Raw genomic sequence first — 14985 nt, forward strand, 5'->3', positions numbered from 1 at the left:
CTCAGATCTTTGACTGTACTGGGGACCGGCCACTTCTTTACGGCGGCAATTTTCTCTGGATCTGTCCCTATACCCTCCCCTGAAATTTGATGCCCAAGGAACCTGACTTCCTGCTGCAGGAAGTGACACTTTTCAAGCTTTACTTTCAACCCTGTCTCTTTCAGTCGTCTTAGAGCTGTCTCAAGCCTCTCTAAATGGTCCGGGAAGGTCTGAGAGAACACAAGGATGTCATCTAAATACACTAATAGGATGTGGAACACTAAGTCGCTCATAGTCGCTTGCATAAGTCGTTGAAAAGTCGCAGGTCCATTACAGACACCAAAAGGCATTCTGAGGTACTCAAAAAGGCCAAAAGGAGTTGTAAAAGCAGTCTTAGGCCTGTCACTTTCACGAACAGCAACCTGGTGGTACCCACTTGCAAGATCAATGGTCGAGAAGAACTTTGCACCATGAAGGGCATCAAAACTCTCGTCAATGCGGGGCAAAGGAAATGCGTCACGTCTGGTTTTTGAGTTTAGTTTCCTAAAGTCAACACATAGTCGTATGTCTCCATCAGTCTTACGAACTACCACTATGGGTGAAGCGTATGAACTATTGCTCTCCTGGATGACACGCTTTCTTAAAAGCTTAGTGATGTGGTCCCTCACCTCTTTGTACAGTGTAGGTGGGATACGACGGTATGGCTCTGTAACTGGTGCGTCATCTACCAAGTTAATCTCATGCTCAACTTTATCAGTGTAGCCTAGGTCCTCATTCTTAAAAGCAAATACTTCCGAATACCTGGCTAAAAGTGCACCTAACTCTGCTTGTTGGCCCTGTGTGCCACCTATGTGTAGTTTGTCCAAAAGCAACTGAATGTCTTGGTCTGTCATCTGTCCTTCTTTTCTGCCAACAGTTACTTCCTCTGTGTCAGCGGAGATGCGTTGAAATCGCACCTCACAGGAGTCCTTGTCTACACACTCTGCCTGAGTCGGAATACCAAGCCTGGTCCTGGGGCTTAACCACACATCCTCCTCAGAGAAATTTACCACCTGCACTGGAAATAAATGTCCCTTTGATTCAACTAGAGTGGGGACAACTACCAGGCCACCTGGCAATGGTGTGTTACCTGGCTCCAACAGCATTTTAGTGCTGCCACCTGACTGAGTTTTAAGTCCCTTTACATAGACTGTAGCTATGGAAGACGCAGGCACATGTACAGCACCCCTACCAGCTACACGGACAGAAGATGACTTTGGAGTGATGTTACACTGTTGTACTTGCTGAAATGCTTCCCTCCAATCTGAATCCAACTTTCCCCCTAGAGTAGTGTCAAACTCAGCATGAACTAGTTGTCTGCATCGGCTGATGATGTTCATACCAATAAGACCTGGTGCTGCAGGCTGTGACTGCTGATGCTCTTTGACTACCAGGAAACCACATTCGGGTAAGGTTATGCCCATAGTTTCAACGTCTAACTCAAGGTAGCCCAAGTAGGGAATGTCCAACCCGTTGGCGGCAGTGATCTTAAGCCACCCGGTTGTAGGCAGCATATCCTCATCCCTCCCAAGTAAGTGCTCTCTGAAAAAAACTTCAGTAATAGTGCTGACTTGGCTCCCGGTATCCAGTAAACAGTTAGCAGTAACCCCCCCAATCTTGAGATCTACTACTGGACATTTACCTACTGCACGGTCAAGAAATCTGTCACGAATACCAGTACTGTTCTGAGAGCCTGCAGGTTTTCCTCGCATTGCCCGGCTCATGGCAATCGAGGGAGTTAGTTTTCCTGCACCCCAGCCAGCAGTGGTGGATGTGTTTGCTACCTCGTGCTTCTGAGGACACTGTTTGGCAATGTGCCCCGCCCCGTTACACTTAAAGCAAATAGGCTGACCTTCATCAGTGAACTTTGGCTTGGCTCTAGGTTTCCCAACCTTGTCATTACCCGTGTTTTCCTTCTGTAGAGCAAGACCCCGTACTGCCTCTGTTAGTTCCCCGATAGCTTTACCCTGTTCCGCCACCACTTTAAGAACATCCTGTAAAGTGACAGCCTGGCTGCCTGGTACCCCAATGGCAGAACACTGAAGATCTCTCCCCGTACTGTCACACACTACATTCTTGCTCTTTGCAACTTTAGTGCTACAGGGCTGGTCTTCTAAGGACCATAAGACAGCTTCCTCACGTACATCGAACAGGGTAGACTGGGGGTTGTCTCGTACAAACTTGCGCAACTCTCTCCGGAGTGAGGGATCTCTAACACCATCAACAAATCTGTTTCTGACAACCCGTTTTGTGTCCGGCACAGCATCAGGTGATTGCTTTACCAAAGTTCTAATAATCTGAGAGAGTGCATGTGAGTATTCTCGGAAATCTTCACCCTCTTCTTGCTTGCGTCCATAGAAAGTTTCTAACAGCTGGGACTCACTGCGTTTTTCGGTGAAAGCCCCCCTTAGGTAACTGAACAGGTCACTGGGCTGCTTAGACTCTCCACCCAACCGTAACCTAATTTCCTGTAGGGCTGCCCCCCTCAACAAAGATCGAATGAAATCTACCTGCTCTGCAGGAGTCTGATCTCTAGCTCGTAGTACACTTTCAACCTCTTCAATGAACTCATCAACTGAACGACTATCTTTGGATACCTCACCACTGAATGGTTGGATCTGACGCTCTCTGGGTACATACACATATGACTTGGTTGCCCCATTACCTAGAGTGGCAATAATTGCCATTGCTTGGTCATGGTTTTTTTTCAACTCTGAAATCTGTGCCTTGAGTTCATCTATCTGGTTGCCCTCACCCACACTAGAGGTATTGTCCTCACCATCCGAATTGTGAGCTCCACCCGCCTCCTCAGGAGGGTCTAACATTTTGACTCAGTTCACAAGTCCCTGACAGTCACTGAATGGGATGGCCGCTGCGACGATTCTTCTCCAATGGTGTCCCTCCTCGGTGCCTTGATGGGTCCTCTCCCAGATTGGTCCTGGCGCCCTCTGGATCCCGTCTGTCTGGTCTGGTCCTCCTTAGCAACCCCAGGCAGCACTCTCCGTCCGTCTCCAGGTCCACTTGGCACCACACCGCTCTTCCCCCACTGCCGTATTTTATGTAACTTTCCCAAACCTGAGAAACTCCAAGCTAACAGACCCCACTCCTGGTACCAAAATGTGTAGCCTGGCGAAATGGAGCAGCACAGGACACGAACTTTCGTTTTTGGGGTTTTTTATTTTGTATTAATAACTTGGGTCTAGGTTTAGGATGAAATTGTAAATACATAAAACACAGTCGACAAAATACGGCAGTGGCTTGCTGCAAAACAGAACATGAGGCAAACTACAGGTCATAGAGTCATAGAGTCATAGAGTAATACAGCACGGATAGAGGCCCTTCGGCCCATCGTGTCCGCGCCGGCCATCAAGCCCTGTCTAATCTAATCCCATATTCCAGCATTTGGCCCGTAGCCTTGTATGCTATGGCATTTCAAGTGCACATCCAAATGCTTCTTAAATGTTGTGAGGGTTTCTGCCTCCACAACCCTTTCAGGCAGTGAGTTCCAGACTCCAACCACCCTCTGGGTGAAAAAGTTCTTTCTCAAATCCCCTCTAAACCTCCCGCCCTTTACCTTGAATCTATGCCCCCTAGTTATCGACCCCTCTACTAAGGGAAAAAGCTCCTCAGCATCCATCCTATCTATGCCCCTCATAATTTTGTACACCTCAATCATGTCCCCCCTCAGCCTCCTCAGCTCCAAGGAAAACAAACCCAACCTGCCCAGTCTCTCTTCATAGCTGAAGCGCTCCAGCCCTGGTAACATCCTGGTGAACCTCCTCTGCACCCTCTCTAACGCGATCACATCCTTCCTGTAGTGTGGCGACCAGAACTGCACACAATATTCCAGCTGTGGCCTAACCAGTGTTTTATACAGCTCCATCATAACCTCCTTGCTCTTATATTCAATGCCTCGGCTAATGAAGGCAAGTATCCCATATGCCTTTTTTTACCACCTTATCCACCTGTTCCGCCGCCTTCAGGGATCTGTGTACTTGCACACCCAGATCCCTCTGACCCTCCGTCTTGCCTAGGGTCTTTCCATTCATTGTGTATTCCTTTGCCTTGTTAGTCCCCCCAAAGTGCATCACCTCGCACTTTTCCGGGTTAAATTCCATTTGCCACTGTTCCGCCCATCTGACCAACCCATCTATATCGTCCTGCAGACTGAGGCTACCCTCCTCGCTATTTACCACCCTACCAATTTTTGTATCATCCGTGAACTTACTGATCATACCCTTTACATTCATATCCAAGTCATTAATGTAGACCACAAACAGCAAGGGACCCAGCACCGATCCCTGTGGTACCCCACTGGCCACAGGCTTCCAGTCACAAAAACAACCTTCGACCATCACCCTCTGCCTTCTGCCACTAAGCCAGTTTTGTATCCAATGTGCCAAGGCACCCTGGATTCCATGGGCTCTTACCTTCTTGACCAGTCTCCTGTGCGGGACTTTATCGAAGGCCTTACTGAAATCCATGTATACCACATCCACTGCGTTACCCTCATCCACACACCTAGTCACCCCCTCAAAAAATTCAATCAAATTAGTCAGACATGATCTTCCCTTGACAAAGCCATGTTGACTATCCCTGATTAATCCTTGCCTCTCCAAGTGGAGACACATTTTGTCCCTCAGGATTTTTTCCAATAATTTTCCTACCACTGATGTTAGGCTCACTGGCCTGTAGTTCCCCGGTTTTTCCCTACTACCCTTCTTGAATAATGGTACTACATTAGCGGTTCTCCAGTCCTCTGGCACATCCCCTGTGGCCAGAGAGGTCCTGAATATATGTGTTAGAGCCCCCGCAATCTCCTCCTTTGCCTCACACAGCAGCCTGGGATACATTTCATCCGGGCCTGGGGATTTATCCATTTTTAGGCCAGCTAAAACCGCCAATACCTCCCCCCGCTCGATGTTAATATGTTCGAGCATATCACAGTCCCCCCGCCCTATTTCTATGTCTACATCGTCCTTCTCCATAGTGAAAACAGACGCAAAAAATTCATTCAGAACCCCTCCTACATCTTCCGGCTCCACACACAGATTGCCACTTTTGTCCCTAATGGGCCCTATTTTTTCCCTAGTTATCCTCTTACCCTTAATATACTTATAAAACATCTTCGGATTTTCCTTTATTTTGCTTGCCAGTGTTATTTCATGGCCCCTCCTTGATCTCCTAATTTCTTTTTTAAGTATCCCCCTGCACTTTTTGTACTCCTCTAGGGCTTCCTCCGTCTTTAGCCTTTTGTATCTACCAAAAGCCCTCCTTTTTTTCCTAATCCATTCCCGTATATCCCCTGACATCCAAGGTTCCCTGTGGTTTTTGGAACCACCCTTGACCTTTACAGGAACATGTTGCCATTGTATGTTCTCAATCTCCCTTCTGAAAGCCTCCCATTGCTCCGATGCGGATTTTCCTACAAGTAGCTGATCCCAGTCCATTTTGGCCAGATCCTGCCTTATCCTATTAAAATCGGCCTTCCCCCAATTTAGAACCTTTATTTCCGGCCCATCCCTGTCCTTTTCCATGGCCACCTTAAATCTTACCATATTATGGTCACTATCACCAAAGTGCTCACCTACTAGCACTTTTTCCACTTGGCCGGCCACATTCCCGAGAATTAGGTCCAGTACCGCCCCCTCTCTTGTAGGACTTTCTACATGCTGGCTCAAAAAGCTCTCCTGGATGCACTTTAAGAATTCTACACCCTCTGAGCCTTTCACACTCTGACTATCCCAGTTAATATTGGGGAAGTTGAAATCCCCCATTATTATTACCCTATTATTTGCACATTTCTCTGAGATTTGCCTACATATCTGTTCCTCTATCTCCCCCTGACTGTTTGGAGGCCTATAGTACACTCCCAGCAAAGTGCTTGCCCCCTTTTTGAAGGCAGTTAATTAACTAACAATCATTATACAAAACAAAACATATCATACCATACATTCGTATGTCCCGTTATCACTTGTCACCTCTTACAAGCAAACAGAAAGTATTAAACTCGTTCGAAACGTAGCCCCAAGGACTCAACAACAATTTTAACAAAGGTTAACACCAGCACATGGTGGGACAATCTACAAGCATCCCCGTGATATCGAGTGATTTGGGAAACAATATCACTTTAAAACTATGTCTGGCTGCACTAAATGCTGTTTTAGTTGTACTTTACGCAGACTAAGTTCATTTCAAAAGTCATATTCACCCCAACTCTCCTCAGAGCACACCCCCCACGCTGGATCTAGAAAATGGAGGCTGTGAAGAAAGGAGGTTCCTTTGGCATCACATGGCCCTTCCCATAACCCTTTTCTCCTTTTTTCAAATTCTAAAGGGGAAAATGAACCGCGCCATCTAGTGGACTTAAATATTCACTGCATTTTCCCACTTGGCTACACATGCTCACCCAGCTTTGTGTGGTCTGCAAACTTGGAGTTTAGGGTTGGGGTCGGGATTTAGACCTTTCGGACCAGGGTCTGAGGTGGGGTTTACATCCCAGATGCTGACTGACCAGCTGAATGTTTCCAGCTTTTCAGTTTTATGTTTGTAGCTTTTAATTCCTGCTCCTCTCAGTAACTGTGCAGCCAATGGAAAGTGAAACTCTCCCTCAGCATCTTTCACTTTCATTAGTGAACCGTTTATATATTTTACACAATTGTCCCCGAACCCCCGGCCCGGCCGGATTCCCACCCCCGGGTCCCCCTCACCCTGCTCAGGTCCCTCTCGGGCTCCGGGTATCCGAGATCCATCCCGCCAGCCCGCTCCTGCTCGGGAATCAGCCGAACTCCGAGCGCTGGGTCCCGGCTTCGCTCCGCCTCCCACCCCGCCACTGTCGCCTTCTGGGAGTGAGCCCCGCCCGCGGCTGCCTGTCCCTGCCCCGGAGAACAGTGACAGAGACAAACACAGACTCCAGACCTGACACCCGCAGCTCAGAGACAGACCCTAGAGACAGAGCCATTCCCCAGAGACAGAGCCAGACCCCAGACAGGCCCCAGAGACACAGCCATTCCTCAGAGACAGAGACAGACCCCAGAGACAGAGCCATTCCCCAGAGACAGAGCCAGACCCCAGAGACACAGCCATTCCTCAGAGACAGAGCCCAGAGACAGAGACAGACCCTAGAGACAGAGCCATTCCTCAGAGACAGACAGACCCCAGAGACAGAGACAGACCCTAGAGACAGACAGACCCTAGAGACAGAGCCAGAGCCCAGAGACAGACAGACCCCAGAGACAGACCCTAGAGACAGAGCCAGAGCCCAGAGACAGAGCCAGACCCCAGAGACACAGCCATTCCTCAGAGACAGAGCCCAGAGACAGAGACAGACCCTAGAGACAGACAGACCCCAGAGACACAGCCATTCCTCAGAGACAGAGCCCAGAGACAGACAGACCCTAGAGACAGAGCCATTCCTCAGAGACAGACAGATCCCAGAGACAGAGACAGACCCTAGAGACAGACAGACCCTAGAGACAGAGCCAGAGCCCAGAGACAGAGCCATTCCCAGGAGACAGACCCCAGAGACAGAGCCCAGAGACAGACCCTAGAGACAGAGCCATTCCTCAGAGACAGAGCCATTCCCAGGAGACAGACCCCAGAGACAGAGACAGACCCCGAGACAGAGCCAGACCCCGAGACAGAGCCAGACTCCAGAGACAGACAGACCCCCGAGACAGAGCCAGGACCCTGAGACAGAGCCAGACCCCGAGACAGAGCCAGACTCCAGAGACAGACAGACCCCCGAGACAGAGCCAGACCCGAGACAGAGCCAGACCCAGAGACAGACAGATCCCAGAGACAGAGCCAGACCCCAGAGACAGACAGAGCCCAGAGACAAAGCCCAGACCCCAGAGACAGACAGAGCCCAGAGACAGAGCCCAGACCCCAGAGATAGACAGAGCCCAGAGACAGAGCATTCCCCAGAGACAGACAGAGCCCTTCCCCAGAGACAGACAGAGCCCAGAGACAGAGCCATTCCCCAGAGACAGAGCCAAACACAGACTCCAGACCCCGACACTTGGAGCTCAGAGACAGAGGCAGACCCCAGGCCCGGAGCTCAGAACAAGTCCAAGAGCCAGAGCCAGACCCTACCCATTCCCAGAGACAGACCTCGGTCCCCTGCCTCTGCCCCTTGCCCTCTACCCCTGCACGCACTCTGTCCCTTGCCCGCTGTCGCTTGCCTCTGCCCCTCACCCCCTGCCTCTGCCCCTCACCCCCTGCCTCTGCCCCTCACCCCTGCCCACGCACCGCCCTCTGCCCTGCCCGTTGCCACTTCAGTCACGGTGCAGCTTTATTGTCAGGCTGGAGCTGTTTGGACTTTGCATCGAAACTAAAGCTGTGGCAGACTCGCCTCTTTTTGCTTGGGTGTAACCTGGAGAGGGAAATTGGGTGAAGGGGAGCGAACCCAGTAACGGTGCCCAGTAAGGGGAGAATAAACGAACATTGAGCAACTTCCATTGAGATGCCGGATCTCCATGTCCCCCCCCCCCGCCTCCAGGAAAATACTTGTATAGATCAGGAAGATCCTTCTCTGGCCAAGTGACCATTAAAAAAAAATTCCACCTCTGTGAAAAGGCTTGCGTTGATTTTCTGTGTTAAAGGCGCTAAATAATGCAGATTGTTGCTGAGGGGATGAAGGTTTCCACCGTTCCTTGACTCAGAAGGCCATTCGTGGGATGAGACTGACTCAGGCTGGTGAGGGAAATTCACAATGCAATGGAGGAAATCTGTGGGTCACTGTTGGAGCAGTGTAGAGGGAGCTTTACTCTGTATCTAACCCGTGCTGTACCTGCCCTGGGGGTGTTTGATGGGACAGTGTAGAGGAGCATTACTCTGTATCTAACCCGTGCTGTACCTGCCCTGGGGGTGTTTGATGGGACAGTGTAGAGGGAGCTTTACTCTGCATCTAACCTGTGCTGTACCTGCCCCGGGAGTGTTTGATGGGCCAGTGTAGAGGGAGCTTTACTCTGTATCTAACCCGTGCTGTACCTGCCCTGGGAGTGTTTGATGGGACAGTGAAGAGGGAGCTTTACTCTGTATCTAACCCGTGCTGTACCTGCCCTGGGAGTGTTTGTTGGGACAGTGTAGAGGGAGCTTTACTCTGTATTTAACCCATGCTGTACCTGCCCTGGGAGTGTGCGATGGGACAGTGTAGAGGGAGCTTTACTCTGTATCTAACCCGTGCTGTACCTGCCCTGGGGGTGTTTGATGGGACAGTGTAGAGGGAGCATTACTCTGGAGCTAACCCATGCTGTACTCGCCCTGGGAGTGTGCGATGGGACAGTGTAGAGGGAGCTTTACTCTGTATCTAACCCGTGCTGTACCTGCCCTGGGGGTGTTTGATGGGACAGTGTAGAGGGAGCTTTACTCTGTATCTAACCCGTGCTGTACCTGCCCTGGGGGTGTTTGATGGGACAGTGTAGAGGGAGCTTTACTCTGCAGCTAACCCGTGCTGTACCTGCCCTGGGAGTGTGCGATGGGACAGTGTAGAGGGAGCTTTACTCTGCAGCTAACCCGTGCTGTACTCGCCCTGGGAGTGTGCGATGGGACAGTGTAGAGGGAGCTTTACTCTGTATCTAACCCGTGCTGTACCTGCCCTGGGAGTGTTTGATGGGACAGTGTAGAGGGAGCTTTACTCTGCAGCTAACCCGTGCTGTACCTGCCCTGGGAGTGTGCGATGGGACAGTGTAGAGGGAGCTTTACTCTGCAGCTAACCCGTGCTGTACTCGCCCTGGGAGTGTTTGATGAGACAGTGTAGAGGGAGCTTTACTCTGTATCTAACCCATGCTGTGCCTGCCCTGGGAGTGTGCGATGGGACAGTGTAGAGGGAGCTTTACTCTGTATCTAACCCGTGCTGTACCTGCCCTGGGAGTGTTTGATGGGACAGTGTAGAGGGAGCTTTACTCTGTATCTAACCCGTGCTGTACCTGCCCCGGGAGTGTTTGATGGGATGGTGTAGAGGGAGCTTTACTCTGTATCTAACCCGTGCTGTGCCTGCCCTGGGGGTGTTTGATGGGACGGTGTAGACGGAGCTTTACTCTGTATCTAATCCTTGCTGTACCTGCCCTGGGAGTGTTTGATGGGACAGTGTAGAGGGAGCTTTACTCTGTATCTAACCCGTGCTGTACCTGCCCTGGGAGTGTTTGATGGGACGGTGTAGAGGGAGCTTTACTCTGTATCTAGCCTATGCAGTACCTGCCCCGGGAGTGTTTGATGGGACAGTGTAGAAGGAGCTTTACTCTGTATCTAACCCGTGCTGTACCTGTCCTGGGAGTGTTTGATGGGATGGTGTAGAGGGAGCTTTACTCTGTATCGAACCCGTGCTGTACCTGTCCTGGGAGCGTTTGATGGGACAGTGTAGAGGGAGCTTTACTCTGTATCTAACCCGTGCTGTACCTGCCCCGGGAGTGTTTGATGGGACAGTGTAGAGGGAGCTTTACTCTGTATCTAACCCGTGCTGTACCTGCCCTGGGAGTGTTTGATGGGACAGTGTAGAGGGAGCTTTACTCTGTATCTAACCCGTGCTGTACCTGCCCCGGGAGTGTTTGATGGGACGGTGTAGAGGGAGCTTTACTCTGTATCTAACCCGTGCTGTACCTGCCCTGGGAGTGTTTGATGGGACAGTGTAGAGGGAGCTTTACTCTGTATCTAACCCGTGCTGTACCTGCCCCGGGAGTGTTTGATGGGACAGTGTAGAGGGAGCTTTACTCTGTATCTAACCCGTGCTGTACCTGCCCCGGGAGTGTTTGATGGGACAGTGTAGAGGGAGCTTTACTCTGTATCTAACCCGTGCTGTACCTGCCCTGGGAGTGTTTGTTGGGACAGTGTAGAGGGAGCTTTACTCTGTATTTAACCCATGCTGTACCTGCCCTGGGAGTGTGCGATGGGACAGTGTAGAGGGAGCTTTACTCTGTATCTAACCCGTGCTGTACCTGCCCTGGGGGTGTTTGATGGGACAGTGTAGAGGGAGCATTACTCTGGAGCTAACCCATGCTGTACTCGCCCTGGGAGTGTGCGATGGGACAGTGTAGAGGGAGCTTTACTCTGTATCTAACCCGTGCTGTACCTGCCCTGGGGGTGTTTGATGGGACAGTGTAGAGGGAGCTTTACTCTGTATCTAACCCGTGCTGTACCTGCCCTGGGGGTGTTTGATGGGACAGTGTAGAGGGAGCTTTACTCTGCAGCTAACCCGTGCTGTACCTGCCCTGGGAGTGTGCGATGGGACAGTGTAGAGGGAGCTTTACTCTGCAGCTAACCCGTGCTGTACTCGCCCTGGGAGTGTGCGATGGGACAGTGTAGAGGGAGCTTTACTCTGTATCTAACCCGTGCTGTACCTGCCCTGGGAGTGTTTGATGGGACAGTGTAGAGGGAGCTTTACTCTGCAGCTAACCCGTGCTGTACCTGCCCTGGGAGTGTGCGATGGGACAGTGTAGAGGGAGCTTTACTCTGCAGCTAACCCGTGCTGTACTCGCCCTGGGAGTGTTTGATGAGACAGTGTAGAGGGAGCTTTACTCTGTATCTAACCCATGCTGTACCTGCCCTGGGAGTGTGCGATGGGACAGTGTAGAGGGAGCTTTACTCTGTATCTAACCCGTGCTGTACCTGCCCTGGGAGTGTTTGATGGGACAGTGTAGAGGGAGCTTTACTCTGTATCTAACCCGTGCTGTACCTGCCCCGGGAGTGTTTGATGGGATGGTGTAGAGGGAGCTTTACTCTGTATCTAACCCGTGCTGTGCCTGCCCTGGGGGTGTTTGATGGGACGGTGTAGACGGAGCTTTACTCTGTATCTAATCCTTGCTGTACCTGCCCTGGGAGTGTTTGATGGGACAGTGTAGAGGGAGCTTTACTCTGTATCTAACCCGTGCTGTACCTGCCCTGGGAGTGTTTGATGGGACGGTGTAGAGGGAGCTTTACTCTGTATCTAGCCTATGCAGTACCTGCCCCGGGAGTGTTTGATGGGACAGTGTAGAAGGAGCTTTACTCTGTATCTAACCCGTGCTGTACCTGTCCTGGGAGTGTTTGATGGGACAGTGTAGAGGGAGCTTTACTCTGTATCTAACCTATGCAGTACCTGCCCCGGGAGTTTTTGATGGGACAGTGTAGAGGGAGCTTTACTCTGTATCAAACCTGTGCTGTACCTGCCCTGGGAGTGTTTGATGGGATGGTGTAGAGGGAGCTTTACTCTGTATCGAACCCGTGCTGTACCTGTCCTGGGAGCGTTTGATGGGACAGTGTAGAGGGAGCTTTACTCTGTATCTAACCCGTGCTGTACCTGCCCCGGGAGTGTTTGATGGGACAGTGTAGAGGGAGCTTTACTCTGTATCTAACCCATGCTGTACCTGCCCTGGGAGTGTTTGATGGGACGGTGTAGAGGGAGCTTTACTCTGTATCTAACCCGTGCTGTACCTGCCCTGGGAGTGTTTGATGGGACAGTGTAGAGGGAGCTTTACTCTGTATCTAACCCGTGCTGTACCTGCCCCGGGAGTGTTTGATGGGACAGTGTAGAGGGAGCTTTACTCTGTATCTAACCCGTGCTGTACCTGCCCCGGGAGTGTTTGATGGGACAGTGTAGAGGGAGCTTTACTCTGTATCTAAACTGTGCATTACCTGCCCTGGGAGTGTTTGATGGGACAGTGTAGAGTGAGCTTTACTCTGTGTCTAACCCGTGCTGTACCTGCCCTGGGAGTGTTTGATGGGACGGTGTAGAGGGAGCTTTACTCTGTATCTAACCCGTGCTGTACCTGCCCCGGGAGTGTTTGATGGGACAGTGTAGAGGGAGCTTTACTCTGTATCTAAACTGTGCATTACCTGCCCTGGGAGTGTTTGATGGGACAGTGTAGAGTGAGCTTTACTCTGTATCTAACCCGTGCTGTACCTGCCCCGGGAGTGTTTGATGGGACAGTGTAGGGGGAGCTTTACTCTGTATCTAAACTGTGCATTACCTGCCCTGGGAGTGTTTGACGGGACGGTGTAGAGAGAGCTTTACTGTGTATCCAACTCATGCTGTACCTGCCCTGGAAATGTTTCATGGGATAGTGTAGAGGGAACTTTATTCTGTATCTAAACCATGCTGTACACGCCCTGGGTGAAGCACCATGGGACATTTTACATTGGTAGGACACTGAGAAGTGCCGAAGATCAGAGGGACCTTGGAGCGCATGTCCACAGATCCCTGAAGGTAGCAGGACAGGTAGATAAGATGGTTAAGAAGGCATATGGGATACTTGCCTTTATTAGCCAAGGCATAGAATATAAGAGCAGGGAGGTTATGCTTGAACTGTATAAAACACTAGTTAGGCCTTAGCTAGAATATTGCGTGCAGTTCTGGCCACCACATTACAGGAAAGATGTGATTGCACTAGGGTGCAGTGATTTACGAGAATGTTGCCTGGGCTGGGGAATTTTAGCTATGAGGAAAGTTTGGATAGGCAGAGGTTGTTTTCTTTGGAACAGAGGAGGCTGAGGGGAGACCTAATTGAGGTGTATAAAATTATGAGGGGCCTAGAGTGGATAGGACGGGCTTAATTCCCTTCACAGAAGGGTCAATAACTAGGGGGCATAGATTTAAAGTAATTGGTTGGCGGTTTAGAGGGGATTTGAGGAGAAATTTTTTCACCCTGGGCATGTACAGCGCGGGTTAGATACAGAGGGTGGTGGGAGTCTGGAACTCACTGCTTAAAAGGGTGGTAGAGGCAGAGACCCTCGTCACATTTAAAAAGTACTTGGATATGCACTTGGGGTGCCGTAACCTATAAGGCTACGGACCAAGAGCTGGAAAGTGGGATTAGGCTGGATAGCTCTTTGTCGGCCGGCATGGACAAGATGGGCTGAATGGCCGCCTTCTGTGCTGTAAATTTCTATGATTAACTGAATCACAGCAACATGCAAATGAGACCTTGGTTTAACGTCTCATGTGAAAGGCGGCACCTCCGACAATGCAGCAGTCCCTCCATACTGCCCTGAAGTGTCGACCGGGATTATGAGTGGGAAGCCTGGCTGTGTTTTCTCTTCTAACCCCAGTGATACTGAGATTAACTGAGGCGCCTAGCGGTGGAGATCAGCGAGCTGAGTACAGGCCATGGGGCTGAGCCTAATGAATTGTTCAGCCCCAGTCTGAGCAATGACTCCTGTAGTGTATGTACCTTTAAGGGGAGAACTACTTTTTACAGCTCCTGTATACTGTAGTACCGGCAGTGACCACACCTGTATATAAACCCTGAGTAGGGATCTGTACGTTTAGTTTTAGAGTAACCCTCATCCAGTAAATACCTGTTGATTGTTCCTGCAGTCTCGTGTCTAGTTATTGAAGGACACACAACATCAAAAATACACGGATCTAACAGTGGCGACGAGGCAGTTTCGATCCTACCTGCAACTCTGCATTACCTCCCAGGGATTCGCTCCTGGAGAACAGTGGAAGAAAGTTGAGGCCAGAAGCACGGGCGTCGACCACGAGCAACCGCCCAGTCATCCAGCAGAGATTGAGCATCGCAGGGGAGGCTGTTGAGAGCTGGGCTTGGTTCTCCAGTCACGGTGGTCCAGCGAAACGGGCTGGCAACAGGTACGGCGCAGACCCTTCCTGGACAGCGGCGGCTAGAGCCGACCGATGGCACAGAAAAGGCCGAGCAGCGTCGACGGGAGAAGAGAGAGGGTAGAGCGCACAGGGCGCAGCCGGTGTTCAGGACCGAACGGCGTCGACGGGAGAAGAGAGAGGCGCGAAAGAAAACGCGCAGAGCGCAGCCGATGTTCAAGGGACGAGCAGCGTCAGCGGGGAAGAAAGGGAAACGCGCAGAGCGCAGCCGGTGTTCAAGGGCCGAGCAGCCGCAGCGGAGAAGAAGGGAGAGCGCGGAAAACGCCATTTTGAGCCGCAGCGGAGAAGAAGGGAGAGCACGGGAAAATGCCATTTTGAGCCGCAGCGGAGAAGAAGGGAAGCGCGGGAAAATGCCATTTTGAGCCAGTCTAACC

The 14985-nt window shown here is 51.0% G+C and overlaps 1 protein-coding gene across 2 annotated transcripts in view; it reads right to left on the reverse strand.

The window, feature by feature from the left end:
• Positions 1-6855, reverse strand: part of LOC147103292 (prolyl endopeptidase-like) — a 35514-nt gene extending 28659 nt beyond the window's left edge. The window contains exon 1 of one of the 2 annotated variants that reach the window (XM_085962755.1): positions 6729-6855. In XM_085962755.1, the coding sequence (XP_085818881.1) occupies positions 6729-6770 (42 nt within the window). In that variant the 5' untranslated portion in view covers positions 6771-6855. Of the gene's footprint in view, positions 1-2797; positions 3072-6728 lie in introns of those variants that run through there. The other variant, XM_085962756.1, reaches the window with a different exon arrangement.
• Positions 6856-14985: the final 8130 nt, after the last annotated feature.

Source organism: Somniosus microcephalus, chromosome 20 (assembly GCF_052327205.1).
Source record: "Somniosus microcephalus isolate GS21.2 chromosome 20, FLI_Smic_1.0, whole genome shotgun sequence".
NCBI lineage: Eukaryota > Metazoa > Chordata > Chondrichthyes > Squaliformes > Somniosidae > Somniosus > Somniosus microcephalus.